Source organism: Podarcis erhardii, assembly GCF_964252035.2.
Source record: "Podarcis erhardii genome assembly, chromosome: 16".
Taxonomy (NCBI): domain Eukaryota; kingdom Metazoa; phylum Chordata; class Lepidosauria; order Squamata; family Lacertidae; genus Podarcis; species Podarcis erhardii.
Window position 1 is genome coordinate 17,657,883 of NC_138514.1, and position 25,911 is coordinate 17,683,793.

Sequence of the window (25,911 nt, forward strand, 5' to 3'; positions counted from 1 at the left end):
ACCCCGCCACGGGGATTCGAACTGCCGACCTTTCGATCGGCAAGCCCTAGGCGCTGAGGCTTTTACCCACAGCACCACCCGCATCCCTGCAGGCTGAGAAACAGGTATCCAAACCCACCCTCTCCCCACTCAGTTTGGTGTGCAGTGGTGATGAGTTAATATATCAATTTCTATTTTTCTATTTTTCCTCTTTTCCCCAATCTTAAGTTCAGTTCTTCATATTTCCACATCAGTTTGCAGTTGTTGTTGTTGTTGTTGTTGTTGTTGTTGTTGTTGTTGCTGTTGTTTTTTTAAAAAGAAAATCTCACCAGCATTTTAGTGCAAATTTCTCCCAATATACACATTTTCGTAAGCAATTTTTGTGTGTGTGATTTGAGCCCCAAAGCAGCTGTTGACCAACTTGGACTGAGAATTTTGTGAAACAAAGAGTAATGCAGGAAATCACCCTCAAGGTGTGAGGTAGAGATTTGTGCTTTCGGGGACTGTTTACTGATTTACTGTACAGATTCTTCTTGAAAGTTTCATAATTGCTTTTTGGAATGCTTTTGATTTGTGTATTTTGCATGCTTGTGGTGATGGGAACTGTTTAAAGATTTTTAGGAATTGTTTTGATAACTGTGCGTGTTTGAGCCAACAAAAGAAGAACGGCAGATGAAACTGATGGAGTATGCAGAGATGGCGAAACTGACAGGAAAGATCTGAAAACAGGAAGATCAAGTATTTTTAAAAGACTGGAATAAATTTCTAATTTATTTAAAAGACCACTGTAAAAGGTTAAAATCATTGGCAGGGATGTAGTGACACTTGTAATGTGAGATTAACTATGGTAACTATGGACATACAACAGATGGACAATGATAAAAGATGCAGAAAACTTTAACTTAATTATGGAACCCATGGAAGGAGGGACGGAGGTCCGAAGGTACAAAAGAACCTTTTATTTTAATGTTTGAAATGGTTAAAGTTAAAATGTATAAAATTGTGAAAAACCAATAATACTTTTTTTAAGATAACTGTGTGTGTGCTTGAAAGCTGTTTTGTGCTGAGTGACACACACACACACACAAAGAATGAGCAAAGACTTTGGGTAATGCAGCTCTGGTACTGAGGCTTGCATCCTGGCTTAAACAGGTCAGAAACCCATTATTTTGGGCATATTGCCAAATTCCAGAAGGGGTTGTAAAGGATTCAGGTGTGTGTAACACCTATTCACATTGTGTGTTGCCTAGAGGTGTTGTTACAATGCAAAGTGTCTGCTGCATCACTGACTCTGCAGGCTTTCCCCGACAAGCCTTTTTTTTTTTTTTTGCAAAAATATGCCTGCCAAAGAAGAGACTAGGAATTCTTCTCTGTCTCTTTCAGGTCAGTAAACATTGCACGCTCATGAAATGGGGGGGAAAGAAGCATGCTGTTTTTTTTTTTTTTAAAAAAAAATAATATTTATTGAAAATTTCCAAATATAACAGAAAAAAGAAAAAGAAAAAATAGAACATTTACTTTTAAACCTTATTTTCATTAACATCTTTCCAGGACTTCCCCACCCCACCCCCTCTTGTATTCCAATTCCTTCAAATAAATTCAGCAAGTTCTTACCCCAAATTTTAAGCTTATTATCATTGACCCAATGTTAAAAATATTTTTTTATCCCCTAAAATCGACCCCTGTTCCCTTCCACGAGTTCCCCTCTTTAATATGCAGAACAGAATAAAATAAAAAAATAAAGAACAAAGTATAATTTTACACCCTTTGGATTCCAAATCTCCCTCCCCCCTTTCCCGGTTACGTTCCCCAATGTCCATCAATGTCTGCTGTCGTCCTGGAGATCCCACATCTAGGCCCAAATCCCTCACAACTCCACTTTGCCGAAAGAAGCATGCTGTTAAACAGCGGGCACTGCCTATGCCTCACGGACTTTCTAACTGCGTGGGTGTTGTCCAAGAGCTCAGGATGAAACATGCCTTAACCCACATTACTAGGACTTGCTGGGTTCCAGAGAAATCCCTTTATCTGAACTTACATCAGAGTCATGAGTGCCTTTACAGGTGAGCCATCCTAAGGCAAAGGTTAGTCTATCACCTGGTGCCTTACCTGGCACACAAACACTTGGTCCACCTTAGCAGGAGGCTGGAAAATGTAATCTGACTGCTCATGTACCAATTGGCATGGGGATGTTTGGCACTTAGATCTTATGGATATCAAAGGACAGAGGTGTGAAGAAGTTCAGCTCTGCAACAGTTATCTAGCATGTTATAAGCTGGTAGTGAAGAACTTGATGTTGGATTACAGCTCCCATAGTTCCTGACCACTGACCACCCCAGCTGTAAGTTGGAGCCCAATATATAGAGGGCCCAGGTTCCTCTCCATTGTCACAAGCAGCAATTGTAGCAGAGAAGTTCTGGCTAAATACACAGTAGGGCAAATATTTTTGTGTGCAAAACGCAGATGAATCTTACATATAAATTCAAAGCACCCTGTGTCTAGCGGTTTTGTTTTTAATGAAGTCAAAGATCCTTCTATGCTTGGTTTCCCTCACCGTTTTGCACCTGAGTTTTACAACTTGAGCACCACCCAGAAAATTCCACTATAATCCTGTGTTCAGAAATGAACGGACCTCGTAGGCAACAACGTGACGAAAAAATAATTCAATTCATATGTCAACCCTACCATCGCTGTCCATTTTTGTCTAGGAGAAATGGAGATGTAGAGCCAGTCCTATCATATAAAAGAAGTGCTCAGGAATCTCTGTAGATGAAACATCACACATAAAACCAAGCCTACCATACTGAGCAGGAACAGAGAAAGGAAATGTGCTAAACCTGTATGGGCAGCAGTGTCCTTAAAAATACAGTGGTACCCATTTTTGCAAAGCCATTTCCCCTAACCTTATGCATTTTTGTGTACAGTGGTACCTCGGGTTACATACACTTCAGGTTACATACACTTCAGGTTATAGACTCTGTTAACCCAGAAATCGTGAAGGACAGATCGTGAAGCTGAGGCTCCAATACTTTGGCCACCTCATGAGAAGAGAAGACTCCCTGGAAAAGACCCTGATGTTGGGAAAGATGGAGGGCACAAGGAGAAGGGAACGACAGAGGACGAGATGGTTGGATAGTGTCTTCGAAGCTACAAACATGAGTCTGACCAAACTGCGGGAGGCAGTGGAAGACAGAAGTGCCTGGCGTGCTCTGGTCCATGGGGTCACGAAGAGTTGGACATGACTAAACGACTAAACAACAACAACAACAACAACAACAACAACAACCCAGAAATAGTGCTTCAGGTTAAGAACTTTGCTTCAGGATGAGAACAGAAATTGTGCTCCGGCGGCGCGGTGGCAGTGGGAGGCCCCATTAGCTAAAGTGGTGCTTCAGATGAAGAACAGTTTCAGGTTAAGAACAGACCTCCGGAATGAATTAAGTACTTAACCAGAGGTACCACTGTACTAAAATTGGGCACTCTATTGCAAAAGAAGCTTACTAAGCATGGAAACTAATGAATGTGGTATTCAGTCATTTGAGGTTATCAAGGCAATCCGAGCTACTACTGTTTGCACTTTGTATTGCTGGGACACGGTTTGTGTATGAGTGTGATATACTCACAGAATTGTAATAATTTTTTCATGCCTCTTCCTATCTTCTTAAATTCTCAAAAGGGTTTTAAAAAGGAATGTACATAAAATAAAGCACAATTTAGATATTGGGGGGGGGGGCAGAATCTTATGGAAAGGTTAACTCATGATCTACACAGGGCTAAGGGTCAAGTCAAATCTGATGTATCTGAAACAGCACACCCCCAGTTTAATACTTCAGTTATGCCACTGTCTAGTACTCAACTGGGACGTGGGTGGCGCTGTGGGTTAAACCACAGAGCCTAAGGACTTGCCGATCAGAAGGTTGGAGGTTCGAATCCCCGCGACGGGGTGAGCTCCCATTTCTCGTTCCCTGCTCCTGCCGACCTAGCAGTTCGAAAGCATGTCCAAGTGCAGGTAGATAAATAGGTACCACTCTGGCGGGAAGGTAAACAGTGTTTCTGTGCACTACTCTGGTTCGCCAGAAGTGGCTTAGTCATGCTGGCCACATGACCCAGAAGCTGTACACTGGCTCCCTCAGCCAATAAAGCGAGATAAGCGCCGCAACCCCAGAGTCGTCCGCGACTGGACCTAATGGTCAGGGGTCCCTTTACCTTTACCTTAGTACTCAACTTGGGTTTTGGAGAGGAAACGTAAGAGGATGATCTTTTTGCAGATTTTGCTCTCCCAATCACTTGTACTTCTTCCTAAAAATGTATCGACATACAATAATTAATATGGGGTTGTTCTTGTTCTGTCTTGGTGTGTTTCTTAATGTTCCCATGATTACCCGGTTTTGCAAAATATCAATAAAAAGTTTTTAAAAGCACACACACATCTATTGCTGGAAGGCCACAAACCAGCAGGTTTCTCTTCTTCAGTATTCAAAAAAACAACACAAAAAAAGTGTCCCCTGATTCTTTGAAAAAAATCTGGTAACCTTAGCCTATGGTCCTTGTGGCTTTTTTGTGAACTTGCCCTCTCATTATTTTCAGTGAAACTGCTCCCAGTATAAAGGTGAGTCTGTGCTCCTGAGATTACTTCCCACATATGCCAGTCTCCCCCAGTCCCATGACATCTTCTTTTGTTCTTGGGAGAAGCAATGCTAATCCTAGCAAGGTGTTTGAGCCACAGCCTTTCAAGTGTAATTTGAAACCGCCTCTCCCATCAATCCTGGCTGATGTTTTTGTGCCCAGATTCTAATCAACAGGAAGATAGGCCTTTCTTTGTGTTGTGTTCTGTTTCTTGTATTCAATAAGAAGAAGAGCCTGGCTGCTAGATCAGCCCAGTGGCCCATCTAGTCCAACATCCTGTTCACACAAAACCAGCCTGATCCCTCCTCTGGGAAAACACATAACAGAGGCAAGCCTCAAAATGGTACTAAAAATATGTGAATTGCCCCTGAATTGCTCCTTATTTATTGAGCTTTTGTCTCTTGCAAGTGAGTTGTCAAATTGCTTGTTTTACAATATATCCCTCCTAATTCAGCACTTGCTTTATTATCACAAGATTTGGCCCCAAACTCCATCCTTCCTGTTCACAGCAGCTAGACTAGTTATTGCCCAACGATGGAAGGAAACATCTAATATACCAATAGAGGCTTGGGTTAACAATATCTGGAGTATTACTCTATCAGAACGCCTCACATGCCATCGGTGACTAATCAAGGGCATCTCAAAAAAAGATACCTTTGATACAATCTGGTATCCCCTTTTCTCTTTTATTGAAGAACAAGATATTTTAATGCCATCATCATCATCATCACAGAGGTGTCTGGGGGGGGATATAGTCATTGAAAATGTTAGCTTTTCTTTTCTTTTTTTTAAAAAAGGAACCTATCTGTTTGTTAACCCTAGCACTAGAGGTACCGGTAATTCTCTAAATATCCCTGCCACTCTGTAGACTTTCATAATAATAATTATTATTATTATTATTATTATTATTTATATGCCACCACCTGATTGGGCTGCCCGGAGACCCACAAATTTAGACATTTGGGGGGGGGGGATTGCCCAGGATTTTAACTGATTTTATATCTACCGCTTTTTGTATTTTTACTGTTGCTACGATAACTGCTTTTGTTTCTGATAAAAAATTTCCCCCCTTCCAGTAGCTCCTTAGAGACCAAGTAAGTTTGTTATTTGTATGAGCTTTCATGTGCATGCACACTTCTTTCTGATGTTTCTGATCTGTTTTTATATTTGTTTTATGGATCTCTTTTGTAGGCTATCTTGGAAATCTAGATTAATAAAATTATGGGGTTCTTTTTAAAAAAATAATAATAATGCTTGTTTCATTCTGTTATCCCTTTCTTTTCATGATAGCAAAATTACACTATTTACCTCCAATGGAAAGGAAAGGGAGACAGAGCGAGAGAAAGAGAGAGAGAGAGAGAGATGGAAAAAAATTAGTAAAGCGAAATTAAATAAGGAGCAATTGATCTCTTAGCTGTACAGACTCAGGAAGCTAAAAAGCAAACAAACCACAACAGCACAACTTGCAAACAGGTGGCTTTCGATTAGCATTACAAGGCACCGTTATTGAAAGGAACTTACTTTTGACTAGGTATTATAATAAGAACTCGTCTATGAGGAACAGTATTCTTAGTTAAGATTATTGTTGCGTTTATATCCCGCCTTGCCTTCAAGTAGCTCCAAGTGGCATGGAAACACAAGTCTTCTCCCCATGTTATCCTCACGACAACACTGTGATGTAGCTTAGGCTAAGAGGGAAGGATTTATCCAAATTAGAACCCAGGACTGCCCAGTTCCTAGTCCAACATTCTAACCACTCCACCACACTTCCTCTTCTAGTTAATTCCATATCTAGCAGGAAAGGAAATGCCTTCGCTGTGCTAAAGAGGTCCAGTGCAGAACCAACCTAACAGCACCCATAACAGCTGATTTTTCATCTAGGCTGTAAACCTGACTTTACAGAAGTGATGTTACACACACACACACACACACACACACACACACACACATACCAGTGAGTTGTGAGTAGAGCCATTTGGCAATGCCTAACAGCCATCTTTCACATTCTTTGCAGTTAAACAACAGGCCTGCCAAGTGCTGGAAATTATAAATATTTATTGAAGGTGAGGGATGGAGGAAATGGATTAAGCTCCCAGGTATTCTCAGAAAAAAGTCTGTTATAGATTTCACAATGATTAAATAATGCACACACACACACACACACACACAAAATGATTCAAAGTCTAACTTTCATAATCCACTAGAGCAAAATAATGTTTCTCACTGTGTATCACTAGGCCTATTTTGTACAAGTTATTTTGTGAATTCATTGCCAAGATGATTTTTGACTTTTATACATATCATCCACAGCCAGCCTACAAATTCAAAATCACTAATACAACCTCACTGTGCACACATAGAATCATAAAATTGAAGAGTTGGAAGGGATCCCGAGGGTCATCTAGTCCAACCCCCTGCAATGCAGGAATCTCAACATGTGGTCCCCCATCCAATGCTTAGCTTTGCAAATGTACTAGCAGTTTTATGTACAAGTGCACCCTAGGACTGCAGTCTTGGAATCCTGATGGACCATTTTTAGTTGATGATTCTGAAGGAACTACACAGCCATATGCGCAAGATTATTATTTCACTGCATTTGGAAGAATGTGACCTTTTAAAAATAGATATATTCTTTATTAGATCATTAAAGCATTGACAACCAAAATTCCAACTACTGACATAAAAAGTAACTATTAACATTACAGCAAATTAAAGACAGCACAGGGTAGTACATTAAGCTTATTATTCCAGAACATTACCAAAAAATGCCCATCTTTCCATAAACTTATTGGATTGATTTGCATGTTTTCTCTTATAGTAGGTTGTACATTTTATGGTAGAGTGTGTACTTTTAAGTCAAAAATCATCTGGAGTCATTAAAACAGCAGCAATCTTCAATTTCAGTCAACAAAACAGTTCAAAGAAAAATAAACTACATGTAAAAAACCCCAAACTTTCTCAGCACTATAATTGAAGTGCATTTACAAATATTTTCCATTTATGAGGTTCATCTTATTATACACAATCTTTTGTTTGAAAAAATACATTTCCCATTGAAATCAGTGGGAATACTCCATGTTTACCAATTGGTGGATATATTCAATTTGCTTTTTTTTTTAATTACAAAAACATTATTAGTATCGTATTGCTCCATGTGTAGCAACTAATGAAGTTTCACAGAAACCACTAACTTAAGAACCAAAGCTTACCAAAAGAAAGGGCAACATTTGGAACCAGACGTAGAGCTATGAGCAAGTTGTTGAACAAAGAGGTACAGTGCAGGTCTTGGTGTGCAGAGAGGGAGAGAAGGGGAAATCTCAAAGTGGAATCACTGTACACAGTATCTTCCAGCTAACATTTGTCTATCATTAAACAGATCTGGCAGGTGTTTGTATTCCCTCGCCCCCCAAAAAACCTGTTTGACTTGCAGAAAACAAAAGAAAGCTGTTTCCACTACATGGGAAATGAGCTCTCTTAAAAAATTATTGCCCAACAGGAGTCTTCTTGAAACTTCTCTCTCCCTCCCTCCCTCTCTCTCTCACACACACAGCAGGAAAAAGTGGTACCAGCTGATTGAGAGGCAGACCAAGATTGGCCCATAGGCTGGAGGATTCCCATCCCTGTGCTGGGTCCAATCAAAAAGATCCATAAATATAGGATGTCAGAACAATGGCTGCAATTCAGCTCCAACCTCAAAGGATTTCAGCACAATGAACTTTGGACTGGATTGTGGCAGATGCTAGGTAGATTTTAGATTTCACTGATTAAAGAGGAAGGAAGGAAGAAAGGAAAGAAAGATTCATGGTGCAAAGGAAATTGCACCTGTTGCATTGAACTGCAGTCTACAAAAGCTTGTGCCATATTAAATGTCTTCATCTTGGAGATGGTACAAGAGGTTTGTATGCATATTTGTTTGTTTACATAATACTGTATCGAGAGCTTTCACCAAAAATTCAATGTGCAGAATTATGGGGGAGCAGTTTTCACTCAGCCCTGGTGAAATGCCCAGCTCCATTTGTCTGGTTCCAGATTCGTCTGTGCATTTCTTATACACACTCAAAACAACCTCCATAAACTTTGATTGCATCGATAAACAAAGCATTGTGGCTTTGCTGAAAATGCATCCTCAGATCAGGGGTGGCTTTGTTTTCCCCAGTTCACGCCAGAGATAAAACGCAGGTGCTCTGCCAATGAGATACAGAAGCCCTCCCTCTGTAGGGGATCAGTTTGAATTTTTGCATGGCAATAATCTGTGCCTGCTCCATGGACCACCATCCATTAAGGAGCATTGTCTCCTACACTTGATATTTTGAGAGCAAGGTCATTTAAGGCAGGGGAGAAGACCTCAGAGCTTCTCTATCTTGACACATATGGCTTGGGGAAATAGAGCCAGCCTTTGCCATGTATAATCTTCAGTGCTCTTCCACTACAATTTTTCTGAGGACATGAATCCAGCAAAGCCCAAGCCTTCACAGGTTCAAAGACTTTTACTGTCTATTCTCAAGCTGTTCTTCCGCCAACAGCCTGGCAGAAATGGCACTCCAGATTTCTTGAAGTCCATCGAGGCATTCCGCAGGCTTCAGATCATCAAGTATACAAAGCCTGAAACACATCTGACGTATCAGCAACCAGTGTTCTAGGAAGTCCATTGCTTCCTGGTGTGCTTAGGTGTCCTGTTTACATTGCACCTTCATGGGAATGGTCAAGGAAACTTGGAAAAGAAACCATTGGTGGCTCCACATCTTCTCCTTGCAAATACAGAAGGGCGATTTCATCTAGTCCAGAGAGCAAGCTGTAATCCTGGACAAAGTGAAAGTATTCAATCAGTTTCATTTCCTAACATGGACAAGAGCTATGCATAAGCCAGGCTTCCACAGAATCTCTGCAAAGCTGTATTAATGGAAGAATCTTCATTTCCTAAGGATCTCAGCTTTAATTTAAAAACAAAACAAAAACAAAGGGCATTTCTACTTTTGAAGGTTGCAATGATATATGAGGCAGGGGGCGGGTACTGACTAATGAAACCCCAAAGCCCCAGGGGCTGCTGAGGAAGACTCTCAGGGGCAAAGGTGGGATTTCAGTGTCCCCTACAGCCTACTGCCAAGGCTGGGTTCTGCAAGTTTGCAACAGTAGCTGGCTGTGCCAAGTACAGATTGCCTGGTGCTTTGTGACGCCATGTATTCACCTTCTCTCCTGCCCTCAATCCCTAGAGTTATTTTGCAACTTCATTAGTGTGATCTGGGCTTAGAAAAAAATAACAGTGAGTCAATGTGTGTATGTTTCATTTAATTAAAGGATACAAATTTTTGCATTTTTTTGTAACTGTAAGTTTTTAAGCTCTGTCTAAAGTTGTTTTTTAAACTGTTGCAACCAAGCATGGGAATTTAGATACAGTGGTACCTTGGGTTAAGAACTCAATTCGTTCCGGAGGTCTGTTCTTAACCTGAAACTGTTCTTAACCTGAGGTACCACTTTAGCTAATGGGGCCTCCCGCTGCTGCCGCCGCGCTGCCAAAGCACGATTTCTGTTTTCATCCTGAAGCAAAGTTCTTAACCCGAGGTACTATTTCTGGGTTAGTGGAGTCTGTAACCTGAAGCATATGTAACCTGAAGCGTCTGTAACCCGAGGTACCATTGTAGTAGTAGTAGTAGTAGTAGTAATAATAATAATAATAATAATAATAATACAGTCATAACTCGGGTTACAGATGCTTTAGGTTGTGTTTTTTTGGGTTACGGACGCGTTGAAACCCGGAAGTACCGGAACGGGTTTCTTCCGGGTTTCAGTGGTTGTGCATGCGCAGAAGCACTAAATCACACTTTGCACATGCACAGAAGCGCAGAAGCGCAACCCGCGCATGTACAGACGTGGTGCTGTGGGTTGCAAACGTGCCTCCCGCACAGATCACAGATTCGCAACCCGAGCATCCACTGTAATAAAGAATTACGTTCTCCTTTAAGTGATGCAAACTGGAACTGAGTTTCTCCCACATTCCTACTCCCAAGTAACAACAACAACAACAACTGATTATTTATGCCCCACCCATCTGGCTGGTTTTATGACTGAAAGCTTCATTCTCTTTCCTTTCTGTCTGTCATCATAATACTTAAGGACCACACACACAAAAACTGGCAAAGCAACCAATCCTATTGCAGTCTACCTGCCACCCTTTTCACCAACCCAATAGAATTACCTGCTGCCTTTGGGGCCTGTGAGTTTGGAAAAAACGCATCAGTTCACTATTTTGCTGGACTTTTGCAAAATAATTTGAAACTCGACTTGATGAGTTTGTTCCCTAGGAAAAGGATAAGAGAATAGTCATAGTCCCCTGGTTTCGATACAGCTTTTGCGTAGACATTATGCTTAGAAGAGATCCCAGCAAAACATGTCAACGAAATAACATACGTGTATCAAGAAGACTATCTCCGGAACTAAGAGCAATTTAATACATGGGTTCCTAGCAGAGTCGCAGTGTATCCTATTTTAGGAGAATAGCTGGTTTAAATGCGCATTTTACATCTGACTTCCTCTAGTAATGCTTTCTTTTGAAAGGTTTAATATAATATAATTTGCTTTAATTTAATATAATTTGCTTTGTCAACTTTGCTGTGTTAAATGTTTGTTCTGTACTTGATTTACTTTGCAATGTTTTATTTTGAAATCTTTAAGCTACTGTTTTAAGTTTCCTGTTAATTATGCTGCTTTGAATGTATATTTTATGTTTGACTTCCTTCAGCAGTGTTTTATTCCAGAGGGTTTCATTTGATGCTTTAATGTGTTGTAAACTGCTTTCAGATTTCTTAAAAATATAAAGCAATATAGAAATGAAAGGAATAATAATAAAAACAACTTAGGTCCACTAATTTAATGGCTTTGATCTGAGTAGAAGTTAGCATATTTTTCGCCCTATAGGACGCACTATTTCCTCTCCAAAAATGAAGGGGAAATGTGTGTGACCCTATGGGGCGAATGCAGGCTTTCACTGAAGCCTGGAGAGCGAGAGGCGTCGGTGCGCACCGACCCCTCTTGCTCTCCAGGCTTCAGAAAGCTATCCGCAAGCCTTGGGAGCCCACGGGAGTGCCTGCCGGGCTCGCAAGGCTTGCGGGCAGCAGCCTGCAGCCTGAAGCTCGGGGCGGGCTCTGGAGGGCGTCCCGTGCTTCGCGCAGATTTCCGCAAGCCTTGCGAGCCCGGCGGGCACTCCCGCGGGCTCCCAAGGCTTGAGGATAGCTTTCTGAAGCTTTCTGAAGCAAGCTTCTCCCCACCGCCAGCCCTACAAGCTCAGGGGACAGCAGGGCAAGCCGCTGCCCCACGGAGGCTAGGGAGGCTGTCCCTGAAAGCAGAAGAGGGAGATGGAGCGCTCCGTCTCCCTCTTCTAGCTTGGGGATGGCTGTGCAAAGCCTCTGCAGGGCAGTGGAATGCGCTGCCCCACGGAGGCTAGAGAGGCTGTCCCTGAAGGTCCCCTTTTGCTGATCCCAAAGCCCATGGCTGGGGGGGGGGGTGAAATAAAATTTTTTTCCTTGATTTCCTCCCCAAAAAACTAGGTGCGTCCTATGGGCCGGTGCGCCCTATGGGGCGAAAAATACGGTAGTTAGCTACCATCCACTATTTCCAAATTTGAATCTATGCACATGATTTACCGACACCAATTTTATGCCAGTTGGCACTCTCTTTTGTAGTACAATCATACCTTGGAAGTCGAACGGAATCCGTTCCAGAAATCCGTTCGACTTCCAAAATGTTTGGAAACCAAAGTGCAGCTTCTGATTGGCTGCAGGAAGCTTCTGCAGCCAATCAGGAGCTGTGGAAGCCCTGTTGGACGTTCAGCTTCCAAAAATAGTTCGCAAACTGGAACAGTCACTTCTGGGTTTGCGGTGTTCGGGAGCCAAAACGTTCGAGAATTAAGCTGTTCGAAAACCAAGGTACGATTGTACCGCAAATGCTTTTTTTTAAAAAAAAAAAGTGTGGAAAGCCTCTGACAGTTGGCAAAACTCTCTTTTCTGATAGGAGAAAGGATACGAGTGAGCAGAAGGGGAAAGGCCTGGAAAGAAAAAGACCCTACACCCACTCCAAAACCCTTCATAAAATCAAGCTACATTTCCGTTTGAGACCAAAGCACTTACTTGCTCCCATGGGTTGGCTCCCATTTGTATCAGGCACTTGATGCCACTCAGTATCTGATCCTTACGGAGGTTCAGAAGCTTCCACGTCTCAGCCGAGAGATGGCGGCTGTCCGAGTCCATCGCGAGAGCGCAGTGAGCCAAACCCGCGCACTGTATTGGCGTTAAGCCTGTTTAGAGAGGAGCAGAAGGAGCATTAGACACTGCAGGCCAAACCAGACGTGTGCTTAGCATGTAGCATGCGTTTTGCTCTCTATTCAATAATTATAGGCATGTGCCTGTCCAATTCACAGTGGGGAAAACAACAGAGAGTGGAGGCTCGTATCGTCACTTTCTCACTGTGGTTGGAACAGAGATCCCATCTCTCTCCCTGTGTGCTACTAGGAGACTGAGGGAGGGAATATCATTGGGGGGGGAGGGAATAGATATCCCCCCCCCATCACACACACTGCCTTCCCAGTAAACATTGAGCTCCCCCATGTCTGCAGTTAATTAAGGAAAAGCAATATATGTGGTTGATTGCTATGTATTAGGTCAGCCTTTGTCAACCTGTGGGTCCCCAGATGTTGTTGAACTACAACTCCAATCACCCCCAGCTAGCAAGGCCAGAGCTCAGGGATGATGGGAGTTGTGGTCCAACAACATCTGGGGACCCACAGGTTGAGAACCGCTGTATTAGGTGCATGCCTTGATTGACAGATTGTATCCTAAGAGGCAGGAAGGGAGTTCCCTAGCCTCTCCAAACTTCTCCACATACCCTGATTGTCGGTTGCGTCTACTTCAACGTGGATGCCAACTTCCTGACAGCTTTTCAAGACCTGCCATGGAAAAAGAGACGAGGCTACTTTAAATATCCTGACTTCAGGCTGCAGTAAGAGTGGGCCAAACAGTTGCAAAAGGATAGGCATGGACAAACCTCTCAAGTGTTGGTTTCTCTCCATTTCTCATTTTTCTAATCTTAAATTTAGGGCGCATTTCTGCAGAAAGTTGCGATCTTTTTTATAATAATAAAAAATTGTACGAATTCACCAGTATTTAGTGCAAAGCTCTCATAAATAAACACATTTTTGTATCAGTTTTGACATATATACATACATATTTCTGCAAGCAGTTTCCCCAGATACCATACATTTCCAACAATATTTTTATTAATATATACATGTATATGCACACGTTACTTACACACACACACACACACACACACACACACACACACTTTTGTACACAGTCCTTGGCTGGAGAACATTGCAAAATTCAGAATGGTGGTAATTTTGATGCATGGCTATACTTCAGTCGGCATATTCTTTCAGGAAGTACAGATTAGGTAGGTTTGGGGTTAAAGGTGACCTGCACTGAATTTCTCCCCCATCCCTACCTCAAATTAATAGACATATAACCCAGCCAGGGGGATGCGGATGGCGCTGTGGGTTAAACCACAGAGCCTTGCTGATCAGAAGGTTGGTGGTTCGAATCCCCGCGACGGGGTGAGCTCCCGTTGCTCAGTCCCTGCTTCTGCCCACCTAGCAGTTCGAAAGCACGTCAAAGTGCAAGTAGATAAATAGGCACCGCTCCAGCAGAAAGGTAAATGACATTTCCGTGCGCTGCTCTGGTTCGCCAGAGGCAGCTTAGTCATGCTGGCCACATGACCCGGAAGCTGTACACCCGCTCCCTCAGACAATAAGCGAGATGAGCGCCACAACCCCAGAGTCAGCCACGACTGGACCTAATGGTCAGGGGTCCCTTTACCTTTCCCTTTAACCCAGCCAGGCCCCACTTTCAAACTCTACTTACTTCCAAGACTCTCAGATAACCCTTCTCAGCACAGAGGTGCAAGGGAGTCTTCTCTGAGCTGTCCCTCACGTTTACATCAGCCCCCAGAGACAGCAGGTCGCTGGCAATAAGATGGTGGTTCTTTTGAGCTGCTATGTGCAACGCAGTCTTTGAAGGATTAAAAAAAAAAGATGGGGAAGGAGAGATAGAAATTTTGAGCTATTCACAAATGAGAGTGGCACCTTGTCACTGTGTTGTTAATATCGCAACTGCTGCAATTTAGCAAGCAATAATCTTTACATCCATTCAAAGGGAAGAGAACATGTGCCCCCCCCCGCTCTTTTAGGATACTGCTTGTTATGTACTGAGTTGAATAGGATCCAAAATGCAGCAGTCTGATTGGTCCTAGAACAATAGGATTTAGAATGCAGCAGTCTAATTGGTCCTAGAAAAATGCAGCAGTATGATTGGTCTGCAGGAGCCACCCAATCCAGCTCTAGATGGAAGTGAATCCACAACCTGATTGGCTTACAGGAGAATTCCGGAATTAGCCAATCACCTGCAGCCCATTGTGTAAATAATGTATATAAAGCAGATACTTTGGGGGAGCTTTCATTCCTCTTCCCACTATGAGCTGAATAAAGAGCATGGAATCCACTCTCGACTGAGTATATTTCACTGCTAGACTACAATTCCCATCCCATCTCTTGATCACTGGCCATGCTGACTGGGGCTGACTGGAGTTGAAGTCCTAGCGTATTTTGACAGCCACAGATTCCTCCTCTCTGCTTGAGGCTGTATGAGGTTTCCTACCACTAGTAGAGGAACAAGTGCAAGAGCAGTTTCAAAAGCTGGCTTTCAGTTAACGTGAATTAGCGTTAGGGAGCATGACCTAGAATAAAGTAAGATCCGCCATTCCATTTCCCCCTTATGGGCCCCCTCCCCTTGTACCTTAAGACACTTATCATTCACAGACAAGTGAAAACACTCTTATTCTGTTGGCCTTTTGGGGATTAGTGGACAAATGGTTTCTGCGTTTTTAAAAAATGCAGCTTGCAACTTTTCACTAATCCCCCCCCCCTTTTTGCTCTATTTCATGTGGTCCATTTCTATAAAATTACCAACAGCTGCCCTGCAAACAGCCTTCTGCTAAAAAGCAGCTCGTACCTGTTTCGCTGCGTTCTTCCCATCAAGTCTGTTGAGATGTGCAAACCTCCTTGCCAGCGCATATGCCAGCGCCCTTTTCCCCTGAGAAACAGCATTGTGAAGAAGCCTGGGCAGAAGGGGAGAGAAAACAAGAGGAGTTTTGGTTTGGTTTCAGAAATGCCACAGGTGGTTCCAGACCCTCCAAGTGTCCCTATTTTCCAAGGACAGTTCTGGATATACAGAAGCTGTCCCGGTTTCTGATTTGATCCTGGAATGTCCCTCTTTTCCTTAGGACATCCCTATTTTCATCAAAGAAATGTTGGAGGATATGGAGTTATGCAACCCCAGAGCCAAGGAGACAAGTAACTATGCAACCTTTGGAAGACATCTGAAGGAAGCTGTATAGGAATTTTTTTTAATGTTTAATGTTTTATTATGTTTTTATATACACTGGTACCTCGGGTTACATACGCTTCAGGTTACATACGCTTCAGGTTGCAGACTCCGCTAACCCAGAAATAGTACCTCGGGTTAAGAACTTTGCTTCAGGATGAGAACAGAAATCATGCTCCAGCGGCATGGCAGCAGCAGGAGGCCCCATTAGCTAAAGTGGTGCTTCAGGTTAAGAACAGTTTCAGTTTAAGAACGGACCTCCGGAACGAATTAAGTACTTAACCTGAGGTACCACTGTATGTTGGAAGCTGCCAAGAGTGGCTGAGGCAACAATGTCATATAAGCGGGGCATAAATAATAAAGTTGTTGTTGTTGCTGTTGTTGAATAAGATGCCCTATTTTCATCAGAGAAATGTTGGGGAGTATGTGGTTTTGCGAAACAGAGAGAAACAGCAAGGGCGGAGAGGCTTGAAATCAAATGAGAGCTTTTGCTGCTGGGCAAATGTCTAAAGGATATTTTCACAGGCTCATAGGAAGTTGCCTCCCAATGAGATGCTGGGGATTGAACCTAGAACCTTCTGCATGCAAAGCAGATGCTCTTCCACTAAGCTATGGCTCTTCCCCAGATACGATCCCCACCCCTACTATTTGCAAATTTAACAAATAATAACATAAGAAGCTGCTTTATGCCGAGTCAGCCCACTGGTCAATCTAGTTCAATACTGTCTACACTGACTGGCAACATCTCTCAAGGATTGCAGATGAGAAAACTCCTTCCTCCGCATGGAGATTAAAGTTGTGGGGAACTGGATTTAAGACTAGCAAAACATGAAACCAAAATGGGGGGGGAAAACCCACCCCATCCCCAGATATCTATCCAAGCCCCAATACTTTCTTCCTTGGAGGTTTTTAAGACAGAGGTTGGTTTGGTCATCTGTCATGGATGCTTTAGTTGGGATTCCTGCATTGCAGAGGGTTGGACTAGATGACCCTCAGGGTCCCTTCCAACTCTACAATTCTATGATTCTGTGATACATAGAATCATAGATTCTATGGTATGCTGGTTCAAAGTTATTCAGTTTCAAAATAAAGGGCACGGCCTCGCTTTGACTCAGCTCTGAAAGGGGAAAGGGATTTCCCTTTATTTTAGATCTAAGATTTAGAAGCAAATATTTGAAATAGAAACATACACAGTTCTACTGAAATGGCTCATAAAACGTTGCTTTGTTTTGTTCCGGTTCCAGTGAATAGGCCCTCTGAGTTCTCTGGAAGTCTCCTCCCTGTTCCCTTATCAGTGACCTGACGCTGCTGGATAACCTCCCCATTCAGATTTATGGCCATCATGTTTGAAAATAAGGAAGGAAAGAAAATCGATGACAGAGAAGCACCATCGGCTTCTGCCACTCTAAGAACAATGATAATGACATATTGGTAAGTTGGCAATAAGAGGAATAGTAAAGCTAGTGGCTGTGAGGATAAGCGGAAGGCTTAATCCCCGACACATCTATAATATGGGAATAATAATAGAGCGGCACCGCCAGTCAGTGTAGACAACGCTGAGCTAGATGGACTTATGGACTTAGAAGTTTCCTATGATATACCTGGGACACGGGTGGCACTGTGGGTTAAACCACAGAGCCTAGAACTTGCCGGTCAGAAGGTCGGCGGTTCGAATCCCTGCAACGGGGTGAGCTCCCGTTGCTCGGTCCCTGCTCCTGCCAACCTAGAAGTTCAAAAGCACGTCAAAGTGCAAATAGATAAATAGGTACTGCTCCAGCGGGAAGGTAAACGGCATTTCCATGCGCTGCTCTGGTTCGCCAGAAGCGGCTTAGTCATGCTGGCCACATGACCCAGAAGCTGTACGCCGGCTCCCTTGGCCAACAAAGCGAGATGAGCGCCGCAACCCCAGAGTCGGCCACGACTGGACTTAATGGTCAGGGGTCCCTTTACCTTTACCTTTACCTTTACTGTGATATATACATAAGAAAGCCATTGTCCTCCAGATCCAGGATCCCTTCCTTGGATGGTTTAAAACTTGAGTTTTTAAGCCACAGCATTTACTAAAATTCATTACCAAATTCTTCCCTTCCCTTTCTCCCTAGTTATTGGTATTTGGCTTCAAGTTTGTTGGGGCAGGGAATAGTCCCCTCCTCACTTTTGTTTTGCATATGTTACTCTGAACATTGCAATGGACACTGGTCAGAAAGTAAACATAGACTCACAGCAGCTCTCAGGATACATCTGTGAACCGCAATGAAATGAAACAAAGGCCACGGGGGAAAGGTAGCAAGAACCATGGGGCGTATAATCATTCCATCACCCAAGTTACAAAGGGTTTTGTTAAAAGATGTTTTAACTTTTTAAAGTATTGTCACCAGAAGGAGGAGGTGTATCAGGAAGAGTGGATTAAATTTAATGATTATTTAGTTAAATATGTTAAGTTAAATTAACTGAAAATAGCTTGCAGATTCTTAATTGGTTTAGGATTTTATTTATGTTAAGTGATGAATTAATATGTTTAATTTCATAAAATTAAGATTTAAGGATGTTAAATTTTATAAGAATTATGATTTGGGAAACCATTAAAAGGATATGCAATGAAATTCAACCAAGGGGGAGCTGGGAAGTCACTTAACAAAGTTAATAAGTGTAGTTTTCAATAAGACTATGATTTATGTTTGTCTTATGTGTTTGTTTGTTTATAATACTGTGAAAACCAATAATTTTTTTTGAAAAATAAAATAAAAAAATAAAGTATTGTCAGGTACAAAACCAAACCACTGACCAACCTGTTCCCATTTCTATCCGGCATGAGCAACTTGTCCACCGAGATGCCCCTGAGCCGACTCTCCTCGCGGCAGAGCTGGAATTGGAAGAAAGAAATGGCAGGAGCCTCCTGCCCCATGGAAGACCACGCACTTGCCTTCAGACACCCCCTGCCATGCAAGGCAGCAGTGTCCTCTTCCCAAGTCTCTGGCAAAGCCTGCCCCAGTGGGTCGTGGCAGTGAGGCCTAATCTCCTTGGCAAAGCCTTGGGAACTCTCCCCAGGATGTTCAACAGACCCATTCCCCAGCCAGCATCTTTCTTCCACGCAGGTATTCTGGAACGTGTCGGTAAGATCCAGACGTTGTTGCGTCTTTCTGCAATCAAATCCATAGGAAATCTCAGCACGTGGGTGAGGCAATGCGCCTGAAGCAGACAACGGCTGAAATCCGGCAGGCTCCCAGCTGCTTCCCAGCCAGTTGCCATCTGGTTGTGAGTTGCCGTTGGTTTCCCACCAGGGAGGCTGAAATCCCTGCGTCGCACCATGTGGGAACTGTGTAGGCAACCGAGGCTCTAGCTTGGAGTGGCTCTTGTTCAGGTCTTCCTGAAGTACTTCGACTAGGATGTCCAAGTCCTCTGTGCTTTTTAAGGCTGTCTGAGCCTGACAGCAGTTCTTTAAAAAGAAGAGAAAGAAATGAATGTGTGAGGTCTGCGGTCTGATTTGCTTGGGAAATGCTGGCTACGGAAGAGAAAAAGTGTCCCACATACTTGCTTGTCATGCCTTTCTGAGCGAGCTCTTTTTTTCCCTGTACAGGAAAAAAGAAATATATAAATATCTATAGGTATTCACTTACCAAAACAATTAAAGCAACAGCTACTTTGGGATCTTGTACTTTGGGATCTTGTAGCTGTTCTATTACAAAGGAATTTCAGAAATAGACTGGAAAGAGAAGCTGCTGAATTGCAACTTATTACCAAACTTAAAACCACGGAGAGACCTGGTCTGAACAAAGACATTGGATTCTTATCTCATTATACATGACAAAGCCATTTTTCACCTTCTCACCCCTTGCTTTTTCCTGTAAGACCTATTGCAGTCGTTAAGAGTCGTCAACAGGCTCATCACAGCTATCTGCCAATCACCCATTCCCACCACCCTTCTGAGTAATACCCCTCCCCACCTTCTCACTATATACAAGGGTCTGGTGACTTCTGTTTCAGTGTATCTGAAGAAGTGTGCATGCACACGAAAGCTCATACCTAGAACTAACTTAGTTGGTCTTTAAGGTGCTACTGGAAGGAATTTTTTGTTTTGACTATGGCAGACCAACACGGCTACCTATCTGTAATTAAAGCAAGGGTTTTTGCATGTAGGGTTGCCCCATACATACACACACAAGTTTTTTTTTCCTTTTTTTACCTGCTCTTCCTGAAGACCTTTTGGTATTTGCTTTTGCAGGTGTTTCCTATGGAAAGAAAAAAAAATGTATTTGGGAAATTATCAACCTTGATTAAATAGATTAGCCTCAACCTAGTACCCTCCAGAAGCTTTGGACTATAACTCCCATCAGTCCCGGCCAGCACAGTTGTAGACAGCCTGGGATGTCTCATTGACTGGGGCAAAAGCTGAAAAAAATGTCAGTGACACAAGCAGGGGAACCCCTGTGATCTCAAGGTGATCCCTTCTACAAATCGAGCTTCAGTTGTAGCCAACTTTTCTGTTCGAGAGAAGTAGCCCAGAAACTCACACTTTTAGTGTGTGACTCTTAGTGGAAGGATAAATATCAATACCGAACACAAAGTTTGATTCCCTGACCACCATACCAGCAGTACTAGAAAAGTGAACTAGGGTGTTTTCAGACAGGGTCATAATTGGTAAATGAGTTTTGACATTAAGTGGTGTATAAATTAACTTAAAGTTAATACTACAAAAACAGCAACAAGCAATAATTTAGCAAAATGAGCAAGAGCGTAAGGGAAATATGACTGGCATGGAATCCTATCAGAGGTGATACCATCAGGAAGAAATAGGAATAAAAGGGTAGGAATTAGTCACCTTTTAGGAAAAATTATTACTGTATAGCATTTGGGGCACTTTTAGTGGAGAATGTGGTTGATTATTTGCAAGTATGGAAGAGTGGGAGACAGACAGGAATGACCTAGAGATGCAACAGAACCCAAGGGGAAATTCTCTTGTGCAGACACCACTGAGATGAGCAGGCACTGTAGGCCTTTCCTCCAATGATGCTTGTGCAGGAGATCTCCCCTTTGCGCTGTGTCTGCAGCTACTAATGCTTTTTATTAAGCACTCTTGACAATGTAGTGCTTGACAAAGGGCTTATATATAACGTGACAGCAGAGGAAGCCATATAAAGGAAATGCTGCCTTAGCACATGTACCCCCAGAAGATTGCTGTAGCCTGTGGGAAAACATCTCCTGCAAGTTGCAAAGATCTGCTCCTGCCAACCTAGCACTTCAAAAGCACATCAAAGTGCAAGTAGATAAATAGGTACCGCTCCAGCGGGAAGATAAACGGTGTTTCTGTGTGCTGCTCTGGTTCGCCAGAAGCGGCTTAGTCATGCTGGCCACATGACCCAGAAGCTGTACGCCGGATCCCTCGGCCATGAGTGCCGCAATCCCAGAGTCATCCGTGACAAACCTAATGGTCAGGGGTCCCTTTACCTTTACCCCTGTTCTGTGGAATGGCAAGAGGGACCCCACTATCTGCACTTTCCAGAAACAACTGAAAACGTTTTCTTTGTTCTAAGTGGCTAAATAAATGAGTCTTTGCCACGAGTGTCTATTTTGTACAGGCAGCACCGATTTGCATGGGGGGGTTCCATTCCTGGCCCCCACGTGCGTTGGCAGAGCACACATAAGCCTGTTCTGCTCCTACACCTGCCTCTTCCAGGCCCAAAAGGACCCACGTGTCAGTGGTCATGCATCAACTGCACATACCTAAAATGGTCTCCACCTGCACAGGATTGTTTTAGTTTTATTTTAAAGGTATCCACTGTTTTTAATAAATAAATGACAATGATGAAAGGAAATGGGGCAGGAAGAACATGGAGTTAATTAATGGAAGGAAGTGTGAATCTCCATCTTGGGAATCATAATAATTTGGGTTGGCCACATAGCTTAGCAAAACAAGGGAAGGTGCAAGGGGCATCTCACAGTGGGAACAGCCCGATCTTCATTATCCTCGTGCTCAGGAAATGGGCCGAGTATCTTACCCTGACGTCACTGGACTCTGTCCCTTTGGAGAGACGGATTTTTCTCAGCAGTTCACACACCGGCATTTTTACCCTCACACCCACATACTGCTTCGGAGGGGCACCCACAGTCAATGCTGAACCTGGAAAAATAAATAAATCAAAAGGTGGTGACATGCATTTACAGAGGGCCTGCTCCATGCTTCTCAGCTTGTGTTCCCAAAGCAGTATATAAACACCACTGGATAAACCAATATTTTTTTAAAAAAATAATAATCAAAATTTAAATAATTAAAAAATGTTTTTTTTAAAAAAAAACACACACAACAACCCAGAACATAAACAATGGCACCTGATGTTCTGTGAAGCTGGGAATCTTTAGCAGAGTTCTTTTCCTCCTTGCTAAAGTACAATTCCTAGGATGCTTTGGATGGTAAAAGGGGCATGAAAGCAATTCAGGTTTTTCAGTATAGAGAAAACCTCAGTGTTGCCCAGCTATGCCCTTTGGCAGGTAATGCAATCACTTGTGTGCTTGTTCGGAGGAAAGTTTTGTTTAGGAGCCGTGTATTTCAGCATACTGGCCCTGCAATATGCTTTTATTTCTTTCACCTGAGTGGGTGATTGAAATACTTTTGCTACCATAGTGGATTCCACCAACCTTTGCATATTCACTGACAACAGGAAATTCCTTGAAGTCCTGCCAATTTCAAAATGCTTGGCACTCAAAAGGCCTCCCATGAATAATGATAAGCATCTTATTAATCAAGTCTTCCTATCACTACCATCAACACTTCTAGGAACTGGTCATGGAGAACAATGTTTGGGCTCAGAGCCTGCCTGGAAAACAGAGCACATTGCAATCCCAGTTTGGGGATGGGCAAATCTGTCAATGTTGGTTTCTCATTTTCCCCCAATCTTAAGTTCAGTTCTCCACATTTTCACATCAGTTTGCATTAAAAAAAAAAGTTTTAATGAAAATTCATCACTATTTTCAGGTGCATATCTCTTAATACACACTTTTTTATACCATAATCTTGCCCCAAATACACATTTTTGCAAATCAATGTTTCCTAATAGAACACATTCCTGAATTTTATCCTCACCAACTGATGCATTTTTTATGCCCCCAGTACCCTAGAATATCCATTTCCGTACATATTACCTGGCTGGAGAAACGCACTGCAAAAATTGGGAAAGTGCAGATTTTGAAGAATGCCTGTGCTTCAGTGTAGGTATTGCTTAGGAAAGTGTAAATTAGGTGAGTCAGCCTTGAAATGTGAACTAAATGGAATCTCTCTCCCTCATTCCTATCCTAGGATCTGGGACCAAGCTCTGTTGACCTGGCGGTGGAGGTTCTGAGGTTTCTCTCAGCAAAGATGCATGAGGTTCAGCTGCAACTTTCCTCTCAAGATGTCTCAATTGCAATATTAAGGGTTTCTTTGGATGTTTGGGTCCTCATTTCGCAGTTATTAGCTGCACTTGTCTGTATGGGATTCAATCCTTGTTATAGCCTTGAAAGGCTCAGCAAGTCAGTAAATTTGGAAGTGACACCAAAAGTCATCCAGTGACATCTGAAGTGAAAATGTTTTATGAAGAAGGGTAGCATATTGGTCAGGAGCCTGGGCTGGGAGTTCTTTCAAACTTCACCTCCGCTATCTAGCTCTCTACAAGACATATGCACACCACAGAATTAAACTGATTTAACTTCTCTATCCTCATATTAGAGTGCTATGAATTTTAGCTGCAGAGAGCTAGGAATATCTAACAGAGCATTCTCAGTCCCTCACGTCAAACTACAGTTCTCAGGATTCTTTGAGGGAATCCACAATGGTTAAAGTGGTATAAAACAGATATAAGTCTGAAAATGTAGAAACATCCTAGGTGTCTCTAAGCAAGCTACTCATTCCCACTCTCATGTCCTCTGCTGGAAATATGGGCTACCAAGGCTGACCAAACCTTTCGAGAGGGTTGGAAATAATACCGATACAGTGCATCTGAAGTGCTTTGAACACTGGGCTTACATAACGTATTAGGATAATGGTGCTTTCACAATCAAAATCCACTTTGAGCCTCTTTCCTGTCATTTGTGACGCATGTGGACACCATTAACATGGGGCAGAATGCAAAACAAAGTGGCAGTCAATTTGCTCGCCCCATCCGTCTAATGCAGAATGCAGATGTACACCGTTCACTTCTGTGTTCTTCCAAAAACACTGCAGGAAATCCCCTTCACAGTGCAGGCCAATAGAGATTGCAACACACTTATATAGGAAGCTGCCTTACACTCCATAAAACCATCGGCCTGCCTAGCTCAGTACTGTTTGCACAGACTTGCAGTGGCTCTCAAGGATTTCTGGCACAGAATCTCTCCAAGCCCACCCTGGATTTGCCAGGGATTGCGCCAGGGACCTTTTGCATGCACACCAGGTGCCCTACCCCTAAGCCACGGCCCTTCCCTTATATACCAAGGACACTTCCTATATACACTGGACGCTCAGGTTGCGAATGTGATCCGTGTGGGATGCACGCTCGCAACCTGCAGTGTTTGCAACCCGCAGCAGTGTGTCTACGCATGCGCAAAGCACGATTTAGCATTTATGCGCATGTGCGACCGCCGAAAGCTGGAAGTAACCCGTTCCGGTACTTCTGGGTTTAAGTGGGTCCGTAACCCCCAAAAAAAAATGCAACCTGAAGGGTCTGTAACCAGAGGTATGACTGAACTCAGGTCACTATCCTCAGGGAATTTCTCTTGCACACTAACATATATTGCAAGAAGCAGGTGAGAAATCAGTCTGTTTTCTTGCCTGATGAAATGACCGCAAATCATGTTGCAGGAAAGTATTCAATTATGCACAGAAAGGTTTCATCTTACCTCTCCTGGCAGGCAGCTCCTGAACCTTAGCTGCAGATGTATTCCAGGTAGTGGATTCCACACTGCATAGTTCAGTTAATCCAGAGGCTGGTAAAGACGGGCTCTGTTGAAAATAGCTTTTGGGACTGGCTGTTTCCCCTGGCATAGGAGACCCGTGGTCCTCTGCATAGCCATAACCTTCCTTGGCACAGATATCTGGGCTGGCTGTCAATGGCTGGGTATCCGATTGAAATACTTTCACCAGTGCTTCCATCCTGCAGAAAGAAGATTACATTCCCTCGATGAGGCTCACTTTCCTACTCATTGCCAAGGGTGCATGATTCCGCATGTCAGCGCCATCACTGTCCAAACTAAACTCCCACTTACTGGGAGGAATTCTGGGAGGCAACCAAGCTTAGGTTGTCTTTGCCCCTATGGTAGAAGCTGGTGGAGGCAGCATCCTCTGACTTTATTTGCTCATGAAAGCAAGAGGGAAAATGTTTACAGGATAAAATCAATCTGGGTTGTAACCTGTCATGTTCTGGAAGCCGTTTCTGGGTGTTTCAAAGCCGGTTCCCTGCCTACTTTTAAAAAAAGAAAAAGAAAAAGATAATTTATACCCAGGTAACTCTGGATAGACGTCAGTTGTCAGTAAGAAACCACACCCTGTTTCCCAATTAAGCTGTAGAAGCAGCTGACTGACAGATAACGTAGGCGGCGAAAGGCAGAAAAACAATGCAAAAAACATAATTGGCAGTGGCAGGTAGCTAATATTAAACAGCTGCACAGAATGATCCTGTTAGCAGATTGCAAGGGGAAGCAAACATCTTGCACTCTGTTATACAACTTGTTCACCCCAGACTGAAACCTTGCAGTCTAAGGTACTGCTCACACCTCACGGTTTGCTCAAGGTCCTCAAAAACTACGTGCTCTGACTGCTTCCCCTCCACACACCTTGTTCCCACTAGAGGGGAACAACCTTCCCATTCAAAAGCACAGAGAGATTCACAGCTATCAGGAGTCCCCTATGGTTACCATGGTAACTATTCAGTCA

General features: G+C 43.0%; 1 protein-coding gene across 2 annotated transcripts; it reads right to left on the reverse strand.

Annotated features, from left to right (window-relative positions):
• Window positions 1-7,217: 7,217 nt before the first annotated feature.
• On the reverse strand, window positions 7,218-25,516 carry LOC309331102 (uncharacterized protein). Of its 2 annotated transcripts, XM_081843129.1 has the most exons (11): window positions 24,879-25,516; window positions 22,028-22,149; window positions 20,215-20,260; window positions 19,563-19,600; window positions 18,821-19,467; window positions 15,660-15,765; window positions 14,514-14,660; window positions 13,480-13,540; window positions 12,726-12,892; window positions 10,799-10,900; window positions 7,218-9,405 (listed from the first exon to the last, which is right to left on the reverse strand). In XM_081843129.1, exons 1-11 carry the CDS (start codon window positions 25,129-25,131, stop codon window positions 9,283-9,285), a joined length of 1,812 nt encoding a protein of 603 aa, XP_081699255.1. In that variant the 5' UTR covers window positions 25,132-25,516; the 3' UTR covers window positions 7,218-9,282. The 2 variants fall into 2 exon arrangements, with proteins under 2 accessions (XP_081699255.1, XP_081699256.1); XM_081843130.1 differs by lacking the exon at window positions 10,799-10,900 and having other exon boundaries at window positions 24,879-25,512.
• Between the last annotated feature and the right edge of the window lie 395 nt (window positions 25,517-25,911).

Excerpts from the sequence above, each read along its gene's own strand:
- LOC309331102 (XM_081843129.1), bottom strand. The coding sequence starts at position 25,131 with ATGGAAGCACTGGTGAAAGTATTTCAATCGGATACCCAGCCATTGACA. Across the intron at positions 19,601-20,214 it reads AAGGTCTTCAGGAAGAGCAG|GGAAAAAAAGAGCTCGCTCA; the intron begins GTAAAAAAAGGA and ends TTTCCTGTACAG. Across the intron at positions 14,661-15,659 it reads GGAAGAACGCAGCGAAACAG|ACTGCGTTGCACATAGCAGC; the intron begins GTACGAGCTGCT and ends AATCCTTCAAAG.